At 36.5% G+C, this 17,442-nt stretch overlaps 1 protein-coding gene and 1 pseudogene across 1 annotated transcript in view; one reads left to right on the top strand and one right to left on the bottom strand.

Moving 5' to 3' along the window:
• Positions 1–462: 462 nt before the first annotated feature.
• LOC126416987 (protein bark beetle) overlaps positions 463–17,442 on the bottom strand; it is a 355,587-nt gene continuing 338,607 nt past the window's right edge. Inside the window, exons 32-37 of the mRNA XM_050084872.1 lie at positions 16,515–16,639; positions 10,716–10,841; positions 6,116–6,413; positions 4,434–4,635; positions 3,726–3,964; positions 463–3,172 (exon numbers count right to left, since the gene is read on the bottom strand). Of these exons, the coding sequence (XP_049940829.1) occupies positions 2,447–3,172; positions 3,726–3,964; positions 4,434–4,635; positions 6,116–6,413; positions 10,716–10,841; positions 16,515–16,639 (1,716 nt within the window). The 3' untranslated portion in view covers positions 463–2,446. The remainder of the gene's footprint in view (positions 3,173–3,725; positions 3,965–4,433; positions 4,636–6,115; positions 6,414–10,715; positions 10,842–16,514; positions 16,640–17,442) is intronic.
• Positions 12,107–12,224, top strand: LOC126417288 (5S ribosomal RNA; annotated as a pseudogene).

Here is a 17,442-nt window from a genome sequence, read left to right as displayed (position 1 = left end):
CCATGTCTTGGAGCCAGAACCATGCTGCAGCAGTTTGGGAACCACTATAGTGAACACATGTTGATGTCTTGGTGGTCAAATTTGCCTGAAGTAAATCTTATGGAACCCAGCTGTGTCACTGTCGGATGCCATCGCCGCATATGCAAATTAGTGGCCCATTATTTATGCAGATTACATAACTTGTGTGTAGACATCTACTGCCACATACCTCCACAAATCTATTAACAAACTGTTGGATCCCTGATAAGCAGAATCAGTGATGTGTTTCGTTCCAAAGATGAACAAACAAGCTATTAAGCAGGTGGTCATAATGTCTTGGCCCACCTGTTTATATGCCTGTTACAAGTCATTTTCAAATTTCATTCACATTTTTTGGCACAATTTTATTCACGAATAATTATCTTGATGTAAATTTTCACAAACTTATGTTCATTATCTTTGTTGAAGATGCTACTGTCATTAACTGTTTGTATGAAATGGAGAGGAAAAGGGCACTGAACCAACATTTTTTCTGTCATAAGCATGGCAGTATCATATCTAATAAAACTGGTTATATAAAATCAGTTTTAATATTACACAGAACACAAAATTGTGTGCTGCTGGTGTAATCAAAAAGGTGTTTACAATGATAACACATACATAAAATTTAATTTGTGAGACACAGTCTTATCATCAAAGAGCCACTACTATACATTGTTCTGAATAATAACATTTCAATACTTAGTGCAAAAATAAAACGATTCTTACTGCTATAATATACACTATGTCATTTGTAGCACAAAATGTTCTTTACCGAACACGAACACAGTAAGTAAATTGAAATAACATCAACAATAAGGACAGGTTAATTGATTACAATTTGAATCATAAAACGATTCTGGGGACCTATACACGTGACACTGCAGTCACATGAGAAATTGTCTTTTAATACAGTCACAGCCTGTTGATGGACACATAATGCTGTAAAATACCAACAACAAAACAGCTGGAATTTATATCATACACATTCTACTGAATTTGTATCACACATATTCCACTACAGATTTCACATAGTTTGGGAGGGGGGAATTGGGGGGGGGGGGGGGGGGCAATAAGGGAATGCTTGGCACCGACAATACACGGACGGAAATAGTCAATCCACTTTGTTATGTACATGTCTGTCACTTTTAACAACTAATCATTTACACACAAACACTTGTGATGTTACATTAGGAATACTACTTCAATAGACATGTAAATATTATCACAGTCCTTTCTACTGCATTACAACAATACTGATAAAGCCTGTAGTAAGTTTAACTGAAAATATGGACAGAATTGAAATAACATTAGAAAAATATATTTCTTACATAATAATTGAAATCACATGAGAAACATATATTTCTTACTTGATGATCAATGTAGTTTCCCCTTTCCAGGTGTACTTTATTTTTAAATGTTGTCAAGTTAAATCGTCATTAAAAGTTCTTGAACACAGAAAACACTTGTTGCATGGGTACTTCCATGCAAGGACAATTTCATTAAATTTGTATTCATTAGAACTTCCACTTCACGCAAAATTAATTTTATATTGCATGTCACAGTTGTAGCATAGAATTCCACATTAGCCACTATTAACTAATACTATTGACATAATAAAAAATCATGTCTTTCCTGATAATCACTAGTCAGGAGACAATTACAATTATTTCCACTTTAATATAAAGTATATTAAACGATTTTCTGATTTCTTGCCTTACAATAAAGGGACTGAGCATGTAAAATATTATATTTGTAAAAGCCAAGATAGTTGACTTACAATAGATGTTCTTTGGTACATAAGTATATGAAAATAATTTTAATTTAAAAAAGTATGATCCTCCATCAACAACATATGTTGTAACAGAAAGCTGCCTCACATCACTGTTCTCCTTCTAAATACGCGTTTAGAGTATTTACACAGTAATCACGGTGATCTGATACAGTCTTCTCAAAACCCATTCATTAAAAATCTATCAATTAATAACATTCACAACACAAGCTGAAAAAATTGTGGAGTCCACCAAGCACAATACCAGTGTGAGCAAATTGTTACCTTATTACACAAGAATATCAGCTACGATGACTAGCAAGGGAACATAACCTCCTCTGGTGTGCTTTCTGAAATGCCGGAAAACCTCTGTATATCATTCATAAATTTGAGTTTCTCTCTCAATCTGTATAAACACATTTGTGTACTTATAAACACAAATGGTTGTTCAGGCTAGGTACTGATACACATGACCATGAACAACTGAGTTAAAAAACTAAAGGCAATGATGTAGAACATATGGAAGTACACATGGCAGTGATATGAAATCTTGAAGAAAGAGAGAGAAGTAGGCACACTATTTTTCACTTGTGGGACAAACACCCCTTTTCATGAAGAAGAAGAAACCATTGCTGAATATTCTTGCTGAACATGTCTTCACATTGCTGTCTCCAATGGCTGGCTGTGGGCGCGTGCCAGCGATTCTGTGTACTGTGGCACTTCTTCAAGGAGTGCAGCCTCACTGCGTGAACGCGGTGGTGGTGGTGGTGGCAAGACTGCATCTAAATCTGTTTCAAGAAGTAGAGGAGTTGGCTGGACTGTGTATGTATGTGGCAGTGGTAGAGTTTGCGTGTGTAATGGCAGAGGGCGTGGTTCTGAAATAGGCAGTACTTTTACAGGTTCCAGTGGAAGAGATTGTGTATGTGGTAAGGGTAATTGTTCTGTATCAGCTGGCTGTGTGCTGTGTACTTCTGATAATGGTAAGGTCGGTGAACGTGAAAGTGGTAAAGTTGCTGTTTCTGAATATGGCAGTGAATGTAGCTCTGACACTGGTGTCAGTTTTGGCTGTGACAATGTCACAAGCTGTGGATCTTGTCGGGGCAGGGGCTCTGGTGTTGATGGAGGAAAGCCACTGGAGTCCGAGTCATGGTCTGCTGCCCGGAAAGGAGGTAGTGATCTGTCATGGAAGCCTTCATTACGGTACATGAGGCCACCGGGGCCACTATTTGAGTGATTTAGGAATGCGAGGCTAGGATTGCTAGCTTCATAAATGTCATAACTGTAACTGCGTGAGTCGTCAACTGAAGACTCTAGTCGAGACTTTTCAACAGAATCGAGGCTGCCACTGTCTTCTTGCATCTTGTGATATTCAGCTGCAGGAACCTATAAAATGAAATGGTTTCATTAAATATACAAATTCATGATGGTTTCTTTTTTCTGAAATTCTATATTTAAATTTGAACTGTTGAACTTGGGACTTTTTTAAGTACAGCAAGTTCGCTTTTTACCAAGGAAAGTGTTCACAAACAAGCTATACAACACAAAAGGGAAAATAATGTTTGTATAACATCTGTTAATTGTGTACGTGTACTTGTAAACACTGACAGAGGAATTTACACAACAGAATTATCACGAGGAAATTGATACTTGAAGTTTTAGTATCTGGACATTTAATGCCTGACATGTAGCACTGATGAAAACTGAAGCAACAGAAACAGGGAAAAGAGAGCTGAGATGACCACCTTTGTGAGAAATAGATTGATGAAACAAGACAAAACTTGGAAAGGAGATAAATAAAGTCAACTCAAATCAAAAGTGTAAAAGACAATTTGAAGAAATGAATGGAAATGACGTAGTTTAGTACTTACAGAGAAATTAATTGCTACTGAATTATTTATACACATATATTCATTTTACAAGCAGTGCTGATACGTACAATGGCTGGTCTCGGATCAAGCTCAGTAGTGGAGGACATGCCAACAGATCGTAAGGACCTAAGAGACTGCCGGATGGAGTTGCGACGTTCCAGGCGTTCGACCCGGCGATGGCGAGATTTGGCCCACCAGCATGCAGCTGCCAGCATTACCAACAGCAATGCTACACACACAGCACCCAGGACAGATACAGCTAGTGCATCACGTCGCCAGCTTAAAGGGTCTACATGAACCTTTGGATCTGTTACAAAACAAATCACAAATTTTAATTAGAAATTAATATCAAATTTCATTTTGTAACACAATAATGGGATCTTATAAAAAAAATACATGCATAGAGATTGGAATTAATAATAGGTAGGAGCACTGATTACGTATGGAATTTATGCCTGACATTGTTACTGAAATTAACACAACTAAGGAGCTTTATCTATGAATCCAAATGTTGTAAAATTAAGCTTGTCAATTCTCTTATTTCAATATCATATGTTTCCAGAACACTGAGTTCTAGTTGAAGATATGAGGGGCATTGTACATGAAACTGGATAGTAGTGCAATGGAAACATTTCTTCAAAAATAATTACACTGATAGTAACAGTACATTAATTCAAACTGAATGTAAGGTAATTGCGGCAACCAATTAAAACAACAATACTGCATTGTGCTACAAATTTCTGTTGTACGAGAAGACGAAAAATTTTGTTACGTACCAATCTCACAAAGAAACGGACTGGAATAATCACAGTCATCTACTGTCACACGCTGGAAGGCAAAAACTGTGCATTTTCCAATGCTGTCAAGATGCTGCACCCATGCTCTGTCATAGTACTGGAACGTTGGCTGCTGTGATCTTATGAATTGGTACAATGAAAAGTAGTCGCCCGAAATATAGGGCATGGAAGCATTCAGCAGCTGCAACAGAATAATTTCTAGTAACTCCAAGGAGACTGTGAATATTTATCAACAGTATATCAGATAAGCCAATCCACCAGTCATCATCATCATCATCATTTATTGCATTAAAAAGCTTTTACGGCCTACAGCAGAAAAGAAAAGAAAAACCATGCTACACAAAGAAAATACAAAAACTGCAGACTATAAAAAATATTATAAAGAAACACATTCAAAAAGCACAATAAAAAGGGGAAATCAGTTAGTCACAACAGAGGAGGTATCTATTGCAGATGGAAGTTAATCATTGCCAGTCTCTAGCTTCACCTTCCATCCTTGTCAGCTTCAATTGTTTAAGGGTTGTTAATACTTGATCCCCTTGGGCATTTTCCAGAAGGTTGAGAATGGAGGAGTCAGGGAGGGATCCATTAGATCAAAAGATGTGGCCAAACCACTGTAGCTTCTTTCTGCTCTGATATTCGGCCAATGTGTGGCTTTCTAAACCACTAGTACAGGTCTTCTTTCGTTCTTCATTCCCATTTACCTTCCATGATATTGTAAATGGGACCACAGATCTTTCAAAATACTTTCCTCTCTAAGGCACAGATTGCTTCTTCAGTTGTTGCTGATGTCACCCAGGTTTCACAATGATATAAAACTATTGGCCAAACAAAACAAGATTAGAATGGACTCCAAGTAGTCCAACTGCTGTTTAATCACTTCAAAGGACTACCAACTGTACCTCAGAAGCAGAAATGTGAAAATGGTGCAGGGAACTGTTTTAATAAATTAATTTTTTTTTTTTTTTGGCAAAATCTTAAGTGGGTATTATGGGAACATGCACTAGCAAATAAAAAAAGGAGATTCACTGAATCAGGACTTCTTGAATTAATCTAAATATATAATTATAACAAAATTAAATTACTGGTTGTGGATGCTGAACGCCATACACAAGCAACCACAAGTTGAGGTTTCAAGAAAAGCTTGCAACTGAACAAGAACAGGTGAACATAATGAACAAAACAACTAAATGAAGAGCAATGGAGCTGTAATGAAAAATGAGTGACCATCTGCAAAAGAACAAAACTAACTGAATGAGACTGGGGTGTGAATGAGGCCGATGTGATGGGAATGGTGAATGACAGTTCCTTAGAAGTCATTCCTTGGTCTTTCTGTTCAGTTTAATGAAAAGTTCATTTGAACCCGTTACTTCACAAACAACCCATCTCTACCAGCTAGCATTTCTAATGAAAGAGCAACATTCAGAGAACAAAAGAAATCCATTTCCTTCAGACACTGATTTTCACAAAATCAGTTCAAAAAGTACAACTATTGTCCCTGTATGTGTGCAAGCACATTTCTCTGGACCAACAACAAAATAAATTATGTACATGGCTATATATGTGACTAAGGATGGGTGTAATGACGTTTCTAATTTTCAAAATATGAACTGCAAACAACAGTAACACATAACTCCAAAAATTAATAGGGGAGAACTCACCTTGCAGAATGAGCGAGCCTCCTGGAATGTGAGTGGGGCTCCAATATATGCAAGGCATGTTGTTGCATGCAGCCCCCATCCAGGAGGACACTTGCCACCACCCAGAAGGCTCGTATTACTGGTGTAGAAGGGCTGGTAGTCAACCTGTATCAGCTGCGGGTCATCCTGGATGTCCTTGATACGAGCACTGACAGCTGCACTCACATTTGTTCCCCACCAGTTATAACGAGCATCAATCGGTGCTTCCCACCAGTTGTTGGGACGTATGTCTCCAGGAAAATCTTGCACATCACTTGTTCTGTTAAAGAGAGAAAGAAATTGGATGAACATAAGTGATAAAAATTGGATTATAAATTACAATTTTATTTAAGAGAGACAGAGGGAGGAAGGAGGGAAGAGAGAATGTCACTCACTCATTTAGTGATAGATGTTAAAATAATTCTGTTGCTTTCATTGCACGTTTCATGTAAGAGTTATAAATCAACTGCAGTGCTAGCACACGTTTCTTTCTCCATCATCTGACTGCTTTGATGCAGCCTACCATGGATTCCTCTCCTATGCCAAACTCTTCATCTGAGAGTAGCACCTGCACATTAAATTCTCGATTATTGCTGCATGTATTTCAGCTCTGTCTGCACCTACAGTTTTTACACTCTGCAGCTGCTTCTAACTACAGCTAAAAGAAAAAAAAAGAAAGCTTATTCAATTTGTTTATGTGTCTCTTGGTGGTTCAGTCCTCTACTGTTTGGTGAGTTGTTATCTTTATTCCTTAAATTATTTACATTCCACCACAACCTGCCATTATTATTTTTGTCATTTAATTCCATTTTCTATTCCCTTGCATGACATGTTTGGTGATTAATCAGCATCAACAATGTTCTGAATGGTATTTTTTTGGTATATTTTCTTTGGTTATTTCCTCTGTAATTGTCAGTATTGGGGCTTTCAATCATTTTCAAAATTGTTATTCATATATTTTTCATCACTATAGTGGTGAAAAATGTAGCATCTCACTGTGTTATCTCCTTCAGTTATAGTTCCAACACCTATTAAATTAAGAGTTTATTAATTATATGTGATTCTGTATTTTAGCTGCCAGCATAGAACTTCCCAGCACTTCAGGGAATGAAACACAGCAATAAACAATGCAGTTTGGAAAGATCTTTGACGTGCAGCAACATGTACAATGCATATTTTGTATTACAAAAGTATAAACAGGAATTGTACCAATAACGCAACAGTAGTTTTCATAGCACGGACATCGAGATTGTGATGCGCGTTTGTCAGCCAATCATAGCTCATGATATGTGATTCACCAGCCAACGACATCAGGTATTCAGAGTATAGGACTTGTGATATAGTCAGCCAATAGCAACATCACTGTTAAGTAGCACAATCGGACAAACAGGGGACATAAATGGTTTAAATTAATATACATTCTACACGACAAGGTTTCAGCTATAATATTGGTATTAATAAACATTCTACACGACAAGGTTTCACCTGTAATACTGGTCATCACAATCCCCCCCCCCCCCCCTCCCCCTCCCCCCGAGAGTGTGGTTTGGCAGGATTGTAAGAGCACACTTAAATTGCAACAGCTCAATATTTCTGACAAGCACTAATATAAATTTCATTGCTGTGCACTGAAAATTTTGTGTGGTACCCGACTGAATATATGTTCTGGCAAGCCCTTCGACTTTTCCATAGAAAAGGCAGTTGCACATGAAATTCCTCAAGAATTTACCTCACACTTTTTTTTGAAGGATAATGACATTTTTAGCCATTGTTATTGCTTAATTTGTAATCTTAAAAGAACGAATGTTAAAGCTTGATCTTCTTTTAGCCATGTTACTCTTTAAGATAATAAATGAAAAGCACCAATTTGCTTTTGTTCTACAGTATTACTTTTATTGTGTTAACCGGTTTTTGGCCTACAAGGACTTCTTCAGACATTTACTGAGTATTGTCACCAAAGAAGTAACAATGTTTGTAAACAACATTGGAAGAGAAGTTACACATATAGATTGAAGCAAAAACATACAGTAAGTAACATCTTTGACAGTGTGGTGGTAATGCAATGAAAAAGTAAAAAATTGAACAGTAATTTACTTTTGTAAATTGTAATTGAACTGTAAATTGTAATTGAACAGTAATTTACTGTTCAATTTTTTACTTTTTCATTGCATTACCACCACACTGTCAAAGATGTTACTTATTGTATGTTTCTGCTTCAATCTAGACATGTAACTTCTCTTCCAATGTTATTTACAAACATTGTAACTTCTTTGGTGACAATACTCAGCAAATTTATGAAGATGGCCTTGTAAGCTGAAAACCAGTTAACACAATAAAAGCAATACTGTAGAACAAAAGCAAACTGGTGCTTTTCATTTATTATTATGTTCTTCTACCAAGAACCAACAGAAGATTCAGTTACCCTTTAATATATGAACTCCAAATATGCCGTTAAGTTTTAAATAATGGCATAAATCGTTGGGCTTCTGGGCCTCAAATTTTTCTAAGCAGCTGGTCCTCAAAGTGTTAAGTTTCAAAAGAGACTCAATTGCTCTGTGATTTAAAAAATTAATTTCACATTCCCACATGTAACATAATTCATTTTGCGTAAAAGGAAATTTACTTTGAATGTAACGCTTCCCAAACCACCAATCACAATATTTTCCTATGAGCTGTTATAAGTGTGAACAGTTGTGACCTCACATTCATCGAAAGCAGTTTGTTACAAAGTACTGCACAGTCTCCGTCTTAAAGCCTTTGACACATTTTGCAATCGGCAGATGCTTGTGTGCGCAGTTAGTTTTCTTTGCAACTAAAATTTTATTTTGGTGTTATTCTCTTGTTTATGTTTTCTTGCTGCAGTATTACACTGCAGTAGCAGGACAAAGTAGCTTTCTTTGTTAGTGCATCAGTTCTTACCAGCTAAAATTACAAAAATTCAACTGGAAACTAAAACAATAAAAAATTCCCAGAAGTCTAAAAAATAACAGGGTTGTTCTAGTATTATTCTCACATAAAAAAATTCCCAGGTTTTTCCCAGATTTTCCACGGCATATGCACCCTTTACTTACTGTACAGAAGACATGTTAAGTTGCAGACAAGCACAATTAAGACATTTACATAAAGCTTCCGGCCACAGCCTTCATCATTAAAAATGAGGCACACACCATTCATGCACACAAGCAAGCACACCTCATGCACACATGACCACCAACTCCAGCATCTCGGGCTGGAATGCCAATTCCGTAATAACAAATACAAATTGTCTTTAGGTGACACTTTGACACAATTTGGGGATATAATGAATTCTCTTGCAGAGGAAATTTTTAATGGTCAAGTGGACGGGGTGGGGAGGGGAGAGGAGGAAAGAAACTAACAGAAAGAGAGAGAGAGAGAGAGATGTTGCACAGAAGCCTGCATGTGTGAATAGCCTGACACTTAACTCATCCACTAATGAAAAAGTAGCCCTGTCAAAAGCCAGTAGAATTTTTTTGCTTATAGTAATATTATGAAGACTGAGAGGATGAAGATGGACCTAATTCAGGTCATGACTTTAGTACTATTAGGCAAAATCTTACTCAGCTACCTACGCAGTACCTGCATTAAAAATAATAATCATGAGATATGTAGACAATAAATCCATTACCCAAAGGGTGATGTAATAATAGTGGACAAAGACACTGGCAGTGTCAGTGGTTTAGTTTAGAGATTTTTGTCTCAGGACAAATCATATAGCATGATACCGATAATAGTATTCTGTAGACAAAGGAATCTCAACAACCGAGCTATGATAAAATGAGAATTACAAAATTTATGCATTTCACACCTTAGTAGACACATACATTAAATGTACTGCCATCTGTGAATCAGAAGTATTATTCTATATTCACTAAAAATAATGATAATGCTGTGTTCACCCAATTTGTTACATTTAGTAATATGATGATTGCTGTTAACTGGGAGATGATATTTTAGGATAGAGATGATATTTTAAGACACAGTGAGGTGCTTACAGTACAATGAAGCAAATTTTATATGGATGCACGGTGTCTTTTCTTTCGGACATGTCGGAATTTTCTCAATTCAGTGCTCTATGTCTGAAAGAACAGAAACCACACATTCATATAAGTGATTGACCTATCTGGACAATGGGCAGATGCACAAATATGTCCAACCTCCTGTGGGAATCTCAGAGTAGTGAACATGGAGGAAATGGACAGATTTGTGGCGCTTGATGGGAATTTGGATCGGCTGTGAGGCCTGCCAAGATAGTACTCGCAGTTGCAATGGTGCTGTGTCCCAGATGGGACAGTGGTTAATGCACCTGCCAAATAAGCAGGAGATTCCAGGTTTGAATACTGACCCAGTACATGTTTTCACTCATTGCCGCTGATTCCACATAATGTCCCGATGTAACTGACAGCAGTGATCCCCCTTTCCTTTCTTTTCTCCCTTCTCCAATTTACATATGAAGTAAATGTTATATGGAAAGTGAATATATGCATTATTAAACAGAATACCTCCAATTTCAACCAACAAAGTCACTGTACAAAGCCAATTATGTGGTTTAAACAATACTCACAATGATCTGTTAACAGTAATAAGCTCATAATCATTGTCAGGATTCCAGAAAACATTGTCGACATAATGCTGTCCAGCAGTTGCAGCAACAACTGTACTTCTTGATTCTCGTTTTGTAGCAGCATTCCTGTAATAAAAACATTTATAATGGAAGAAATCATACACACAGTACATTAACTACAATCAGGCACCAAGTAGTGGCTAATAACTGGTTTGTGTGATCTGAACTGGTTTCTTTTCTCTTCCTGCATTCTCTTACCTTATCTTGAGTTCCTTAATCCTACAGCATAAATATAATTAGTTACTAACCATGAAATTTTGCTTTTAATCTGTAAATCTTAGTAGTAATTTGGTTTATATCCTCTCACCATTCTTATTACCCATGTTTCTATTACTATGAAATGTCATTATTAATGCTTTTACCATTTTCTTAATTCAGTGCCCCAAATCAATAGGTGTTGTGTCAGTTTCTAAAACTGACAAAGTGACAGTATTGTCAGTATTTATTTTCAGGGGGTGTAGTTTCTACTACACCTACCATAGCAGATACTATGCATTCCAGCCCTAAGGGCCAAGTAATGCTAACTGGCTGCCATGTCTTCCTCTGCCAATGGAGTCACTTGGATGTGGTATGGAAGAGCATGTGTCATCCTAACCCATTATCAGCTTTCCATACCTTGGAACTGCTACTTTTCATTCAAGTAGCTCCTCACTTGACATCACAAAGCTGGATACACCCCAATCCAGTCCTCCCATGAAGGAAAAAGCCACTTGTAAAAGTGGAAGTTATTTACAAAAAAATATTACTTTCTCATTCTTCAGACAAAAATTGAAACCGACCCTTTTTTTCCTATCACTGGTTAATTTGTAATTCATGTGTTGAAATGCCCATAGAACATGCCTGATCAGTTGATAAAAGGGTTTTTTCACTATTTCTAACTCTTGAATGTTTTAAAATACCTCTTGAACTTTTCAAATAATTTTTGGCTTTATTTATGACTGCTGTGTGATGGCAGGCATGTGAAAAGTAACACTACATCTATCAACGAATTTGCCACTTCATTTTGTTCACTTGATGCATTAGTATTTTTCCTCTCTGAATCGTACTTTCTTTAAATTAAATGTGTTTTAAGAAACAGTGTGATTAATAACTGTGAGAAAAATTCAAATTAAATATACCCTATTTACCCAATTATAACACAAGGTTTTTTCCCAAATTCATCATTCGAAAATTACGAGACCATCTTATATTCACAGATTAAACTGTGAGGTCAATGTTTTTATCGCTTAATAGATTATTATAGAGGTTGTCTTACATTCACAATGAAGCTTTGGCTATTAAGGTTTGGTACAAATTTATTTTGAACAATCCTGAAAGGTAGGTCATGCCAAGCCATCGGCCTTGCCGCAGTGGTAACACCGGTTCCCATCAGATCACCGAAGTTAAATGCTGTTGGGCTGGGCTAGCATTTGGATGGGTGACCATCCAGTCTGCTGAGTGCTGTTGGCAAGCGGGGTGCACTCTGACCTTGTGAAGCAAACTAAGGAAATACTTGATTGAGAAGTAGTGGTTCCGGGCTTGGAAACTGTCATATGGCTGGGAGAGTGGTGTGCTGACCACATGCCCCTCCACATCCTAATCCAGAGACGACACCTGTGGGCTGAGGATGACATGGTGGCCAGTGGGTACCTTTGGGCCTTCATGGTCTGTGCGAGAGGAATTTAGTTAGGTTGTGCCAAACAAAACTTGGTTTTACTTGCATTTGGATAGGCTTGAGATTTCCCGATACACCAAAGCGCTCTCGATACAGTATCAACCTCGGTCGAGCAGTCACATGACATTTGACTCATGACACTAGAGCAAGGGATACATGAGGAATATGAACTAGCCACTACAAGTGTCTAATGCTCTGCTTAAAAATTGACAGTTGTGTGAAACACAAGAGCAAATAACATTAAATTCTATCAACTTGCAAACTTTTGTTGTATTTCAAAGGATTTGCAATAAAAGTTCTCATAAATGAATGGATACCATATACCTACAATTCTGCTGCTTTTTAAGTAAAGGCAACATACAAAGGTGAAAATCTTATCCTTCAAAAACCAGTACTTGATTATGAACGCAAGGCAATATTTTCTTTGGTTATGAGAAACTAATGATTTACCCAGTCGGCTGCAAATGAGAAATTCGGTCACTGTAAATGTATTAGGATATCAGAGAAAATCATTACCAGCTTTTAATCAGCTTTAGAACAAAATGACGACACATTCAGATGAAACGAGAAGGAAAATTAATCCAGAATGAAATGTCTAACAAAATAAATCATATTAAACTGACTGTAACTGTTGTCGTGAGAATAAAGCAGAGTGGAAAGACCCCAATTTGGAGACAGTACAGACGTCACTAGATTGCAGGAGAAAGTTCAAGAACTGGACTGAATAGTAACTGTGATCTTTTATTTATATATTAGTTGCTGTTGATACATATGACCTGCACTCTATAAGATATTGCTGTCCATTTTTCACTGTTGCTCAAGTGCAGAACTATGGAAAGTTGGCTGATAAATACCATGAGTGTGGAGAAGAGAGTGTTGTGCAGGCATAAATTTCACCGTGCAGCCAACCACGGGAATGTATACTGCGTACTTTGGCTCTTTATGAACATCTACCATGTTTAAACCGCTGTTTACCTGAATCCATTTGCAATCAGAATCAAATAGACTTAAAAATTGGACAAATACTCAACAATAGCATACATTTCTGCAGATGTTAAAACCCTAGATGAGGGCCAGTTGTGTACTTCCATTTAGTGCAACAACATTGTTGACATTTACTCTTTGACGTATAACAGGAATGATTTTTTTCTTTTTTTTTGGGGGGGGGGGGGGGGGGGGGGTGACAGGCAGTGAGGGAGCGGCAGGCAGACAATACATTTTGAAGCAAGAGACGTGCCCAACATTCTCATGTCAGTATGGAAGTGAAATATGCTCTGCGTTTAAAAAAAAACAACACCTGTGTTCTCGGGTCCTACGGTGACCAGCACTTCAGAACTCGCAACACATTCAGAAAAAATAGCCAAATATTTGCGACAACAGAGATAAAGTTTCACAGTTTTCCTGTTAGGATGAAAGACAAAGATCAAAAGTGGTGGTGATACAACAGACAACAAGCTAAGTACACAAAGAAGGCTGTGAAAAAAAATTGATGTAAACAATTTCTTTTTGTTTATTTTATTTCTCCTTGCATTATCAAAATGAGGCAACCAATAAACAGCATAAATTTAGAATAGATGTAATGTTAACTTCTTAGACAGGTCCCTTACATCAATAAAAGTTTGTAATTTTAATGAGTCAGAATATGTTAAAAAATAAATTTTCTCAAGGAGCCTCTTAAAAAAAGGGGGTCGTCTTATATTCAGGGTCATCTTATACTCAGGAAAATATGATCTCTCCCCATTATCTGATTCGAGTGCACAGTTCTTAATGATTTTAACACAGTTAGCTTGTAACTTTTGTAATGTTATCTTCTGATCTGCTTGTCCTTTATTTCCTATCTCTGCAGTCATTTCATTCATTTTCTTCCACAAGATCCCTTGAGTCTGAAAGACAAAAAATTTGATATGAATGCTTTATTTTCCATTATAGAGTACTGTTTATACCTATGGTGTGTAATCTCTTGTGTAACTTCGTAGAGGAATAACTTTCATTTCTTAATGCCATTTTTACATGTTATGATCTCTGTCCAGTTTCCTCCAGAGGCACTATTTCCCATACCTGACAGAAGTAAAAACGTTGCAACAAAACAATAAAAAAGTGAGGCACTAAAAGTATGTCGCAAGATCCATATATCTATTGGGCAACTTTTCTGTTTTCCTCAAACCACGTTTCAAAGGAACTATTATCCAAACATTGCCTGCATATTACACTTTGTTATTAAAGGCTACAGTGGCTATGCTTTCTAAATTTATAGTGTTCCACTCTTTAAAAATGTGTATGTGAGATTTTAACATTCCTGAATTTCCTATTGTTCTTAACCTTTTGCTACTTTATTCCACTCTAATTACAATGGGTTCTGTAATACACATGACTGAAAACAGGTGATAAGGTGTCCTGTTGCCAGACAGTATTTAAGCCAGCACTCTGTCATCCATCTGCTGTTCACTCTGAGCCAGGGCTCCAATTCAGACATCCAGCTCACGCAGCTGCCACTACGGACAATGCCCTGGGGCACCACATTGCCATGACGGTTCTGTCTTAGTAGTTGTGGAAGTCATAAACTTTGCCTAAATTATTCTTGTAGTACATTTACCATAGACTGTACCAAGAGGACTTTAATTCCATACCTAGATTGAAGAACTTAAACCTTCTGTGAAATTTTAACTCTGTGCACTGATGGAAGAACTAATGTTTAGTTGAACTTTGCTTTAAGACAGTCTCCATGAGACCTACCATTTTCATTATGTGTGACCAATTTGTTTGTTTCTAAATTATGACTTTCAGCCAGTGACTTTCAACCTGCCAATCTTGTGTTATTATTTGTTGGAGAAGACAAACAGTGTTTCTTAGTTTTTGTGACAAACCTTTTGAAGAAATTTTCACATTGATTGTTCTTCAGTTAGTGTGTGGTCTCCTTATTGTGCTTAAGGAAATGCTAAATGCGGAAGGATATGAACACATTGCACAGCAATGTGTACTGTGTACAATAAAGGAGCAGTTAGGAGATAATGACAGCATCATTATGACTATGCCTCCTGTCATAAAAGGAGCATCACTGAGGCAACGGTTAGTAAACAATATCATTTCTGAAATGGACTGGTCTGCCCGGAGCCCCAATCTGAACTCAATGAAACACATTTGTGATGAGTTACAACGTTGATATCATATCAGAATCTGTTGCCCGACATCCCTACCATCTCTGGTTTCGGCTCTTGAGGAAGAAGTGTCTGCCCATCCTACACAGACTTTCAGGCACCACTAACAAATGAAAAGATTCCATCAGTCTGAACTTCTACTACTTTAGATGCAGTTCCAGGTGTAAATTTAGAAGATTCAATAAGTTCTAACAATATGAAAACATTTTTATTCCAGGCTGTATGAGTATTAAACTGTTAATTATGCCTGTGTTGATGTATTTTCAACAAATACTTATGGGACAGTGGGTCAGCAACCTGAGCTTAAGAAAAGAGTTAAAGCAAGAGATGAAAAGCTCATCAAAATAACATACATATTGTACGTTTTCACGCGTGATTAACAGCAAGCAAGGAAATAACACCATTATCCTGACAGCTGGAGAACTATTAGTGAGGGGCAAAAATCTGTCCTACATTGCACAGAATTCTCATGAGCTATCGTTAAATCTGTAAGTAATAACTGTTTAGTGTACATTTCATTTACACTCAAATATCTCATTTTATTAAATTTTCAAACAACGTGTTTTCAAAAAATTTTCAAACAACATGTTTACAAAATTTCACTGTCCGAATGCATCAGAAATGCAGAACCAACTATGGAATATTAAGCTATTAGTATCTTGTATGAAATACTGAGGTATTACGGGCTTGCATAAGGAAAGCATGGTTTCTAATCACAGTGATTCATCATATACAACTGCATTTTTATCTGTCACCTACAATATGGAATGAATTTGTGTAAACATTTCTAAGCATATCAGAAATGAAAATTCTTACCAAAGAAGTATTTTTTAATTATTAATGCCTACAAAAATAACATTTAATATCAAAAGTCAAATGTATTTGTATAGCCAGGAATTTGGTAGCAAGAAGGAGAGTGTACACACTTACCAATAAAAGCTGTTATTGTATGTTATCTGATAAATTGGAAGTCGGACCTTCTCAAAACCAGACACTTCTAATATATGACAGCCAATATTATTTTGCACAAAGTTATATGAGAAGTTTGTCACAACCTGCAAGAAATACAAATAGTAATTACCAAATTTATTACAAATGACAAACACAAATAATTATTCAACATGTATCACAAACAGCTTTCATGACTGCAAATCACATTCACTAAGAGTATATGTAAGATGATAATATGCTGGTGGTGAACACAATACGAAAAATCCACATAAAAGAAATAAACATTTGAAAAGGAAACGTTCTTGTGTGTGTGTGTGTGTGTGTGTGTGTGTGTGTGTGTGTGTGTGTGTGTGAGTGTGATGACACGTTCATGCTGGGATCTTTCTTAACAAATGAGATATCACATAATTAGAGATCATTTTAAGTGATCTCTTATTTCTTAAAAGAAGTAATGTACACCAATTACAAAATAAAAGGCTGATATATTAAAACAGGTCGATTTCATCTCAAATCATACAGGTCAAGAGTGAATGTGATACACCACTATTTCAAAGTTTGCCAAAAAAAAAAAAAAAAAAAAAAAAAAAAAAAAAAAAAAAAAAAAAAAAAAAAACTTCTCCAAAACTACAATATTTTGATTTTCTGATGATTTGTTAAAATGCTACAGGTCTCTCTAAATGAGAGTATATGTGAAAATGTCATGACGAAAGGGAAAACTGAAAAATTGTAATAAGGAAACTGAAAGTGACAGATCTGAATTTATTTTCAAGAAATATTTGTTCCCAATACTATGAGACATGATTAATACACACACACTTCTGAGCTCTTTTCCATTTTTTTTAAAAATAAACTGTGTAAATTTGTAGCTTTTTGCGAATTTCAAAATTATGTTTTGAAAACAGGAATG

This window comes from Schistocerca serialis, chromosome 8 (assembly GCF_023864345.2).
Source record: "Schistocerca serialis cubense isolate TAMUIC-IGC-003099 chromosome 8, iqSchSeri2.2, whole genome shotgun sequence".
In the NCBI taxonomy this organism is placed as follows: domain Eukaryota; kingdom Metazoa; phylum Arthropoda; class Insecta; order Orthoptera; family Acrididae; genus Schistocerca; species Schistocerca serialis.
Note: the sequence above shows the minus strand (reverse complement) of the source record. Positions and strands in the feature narration are given on the sequence as shown.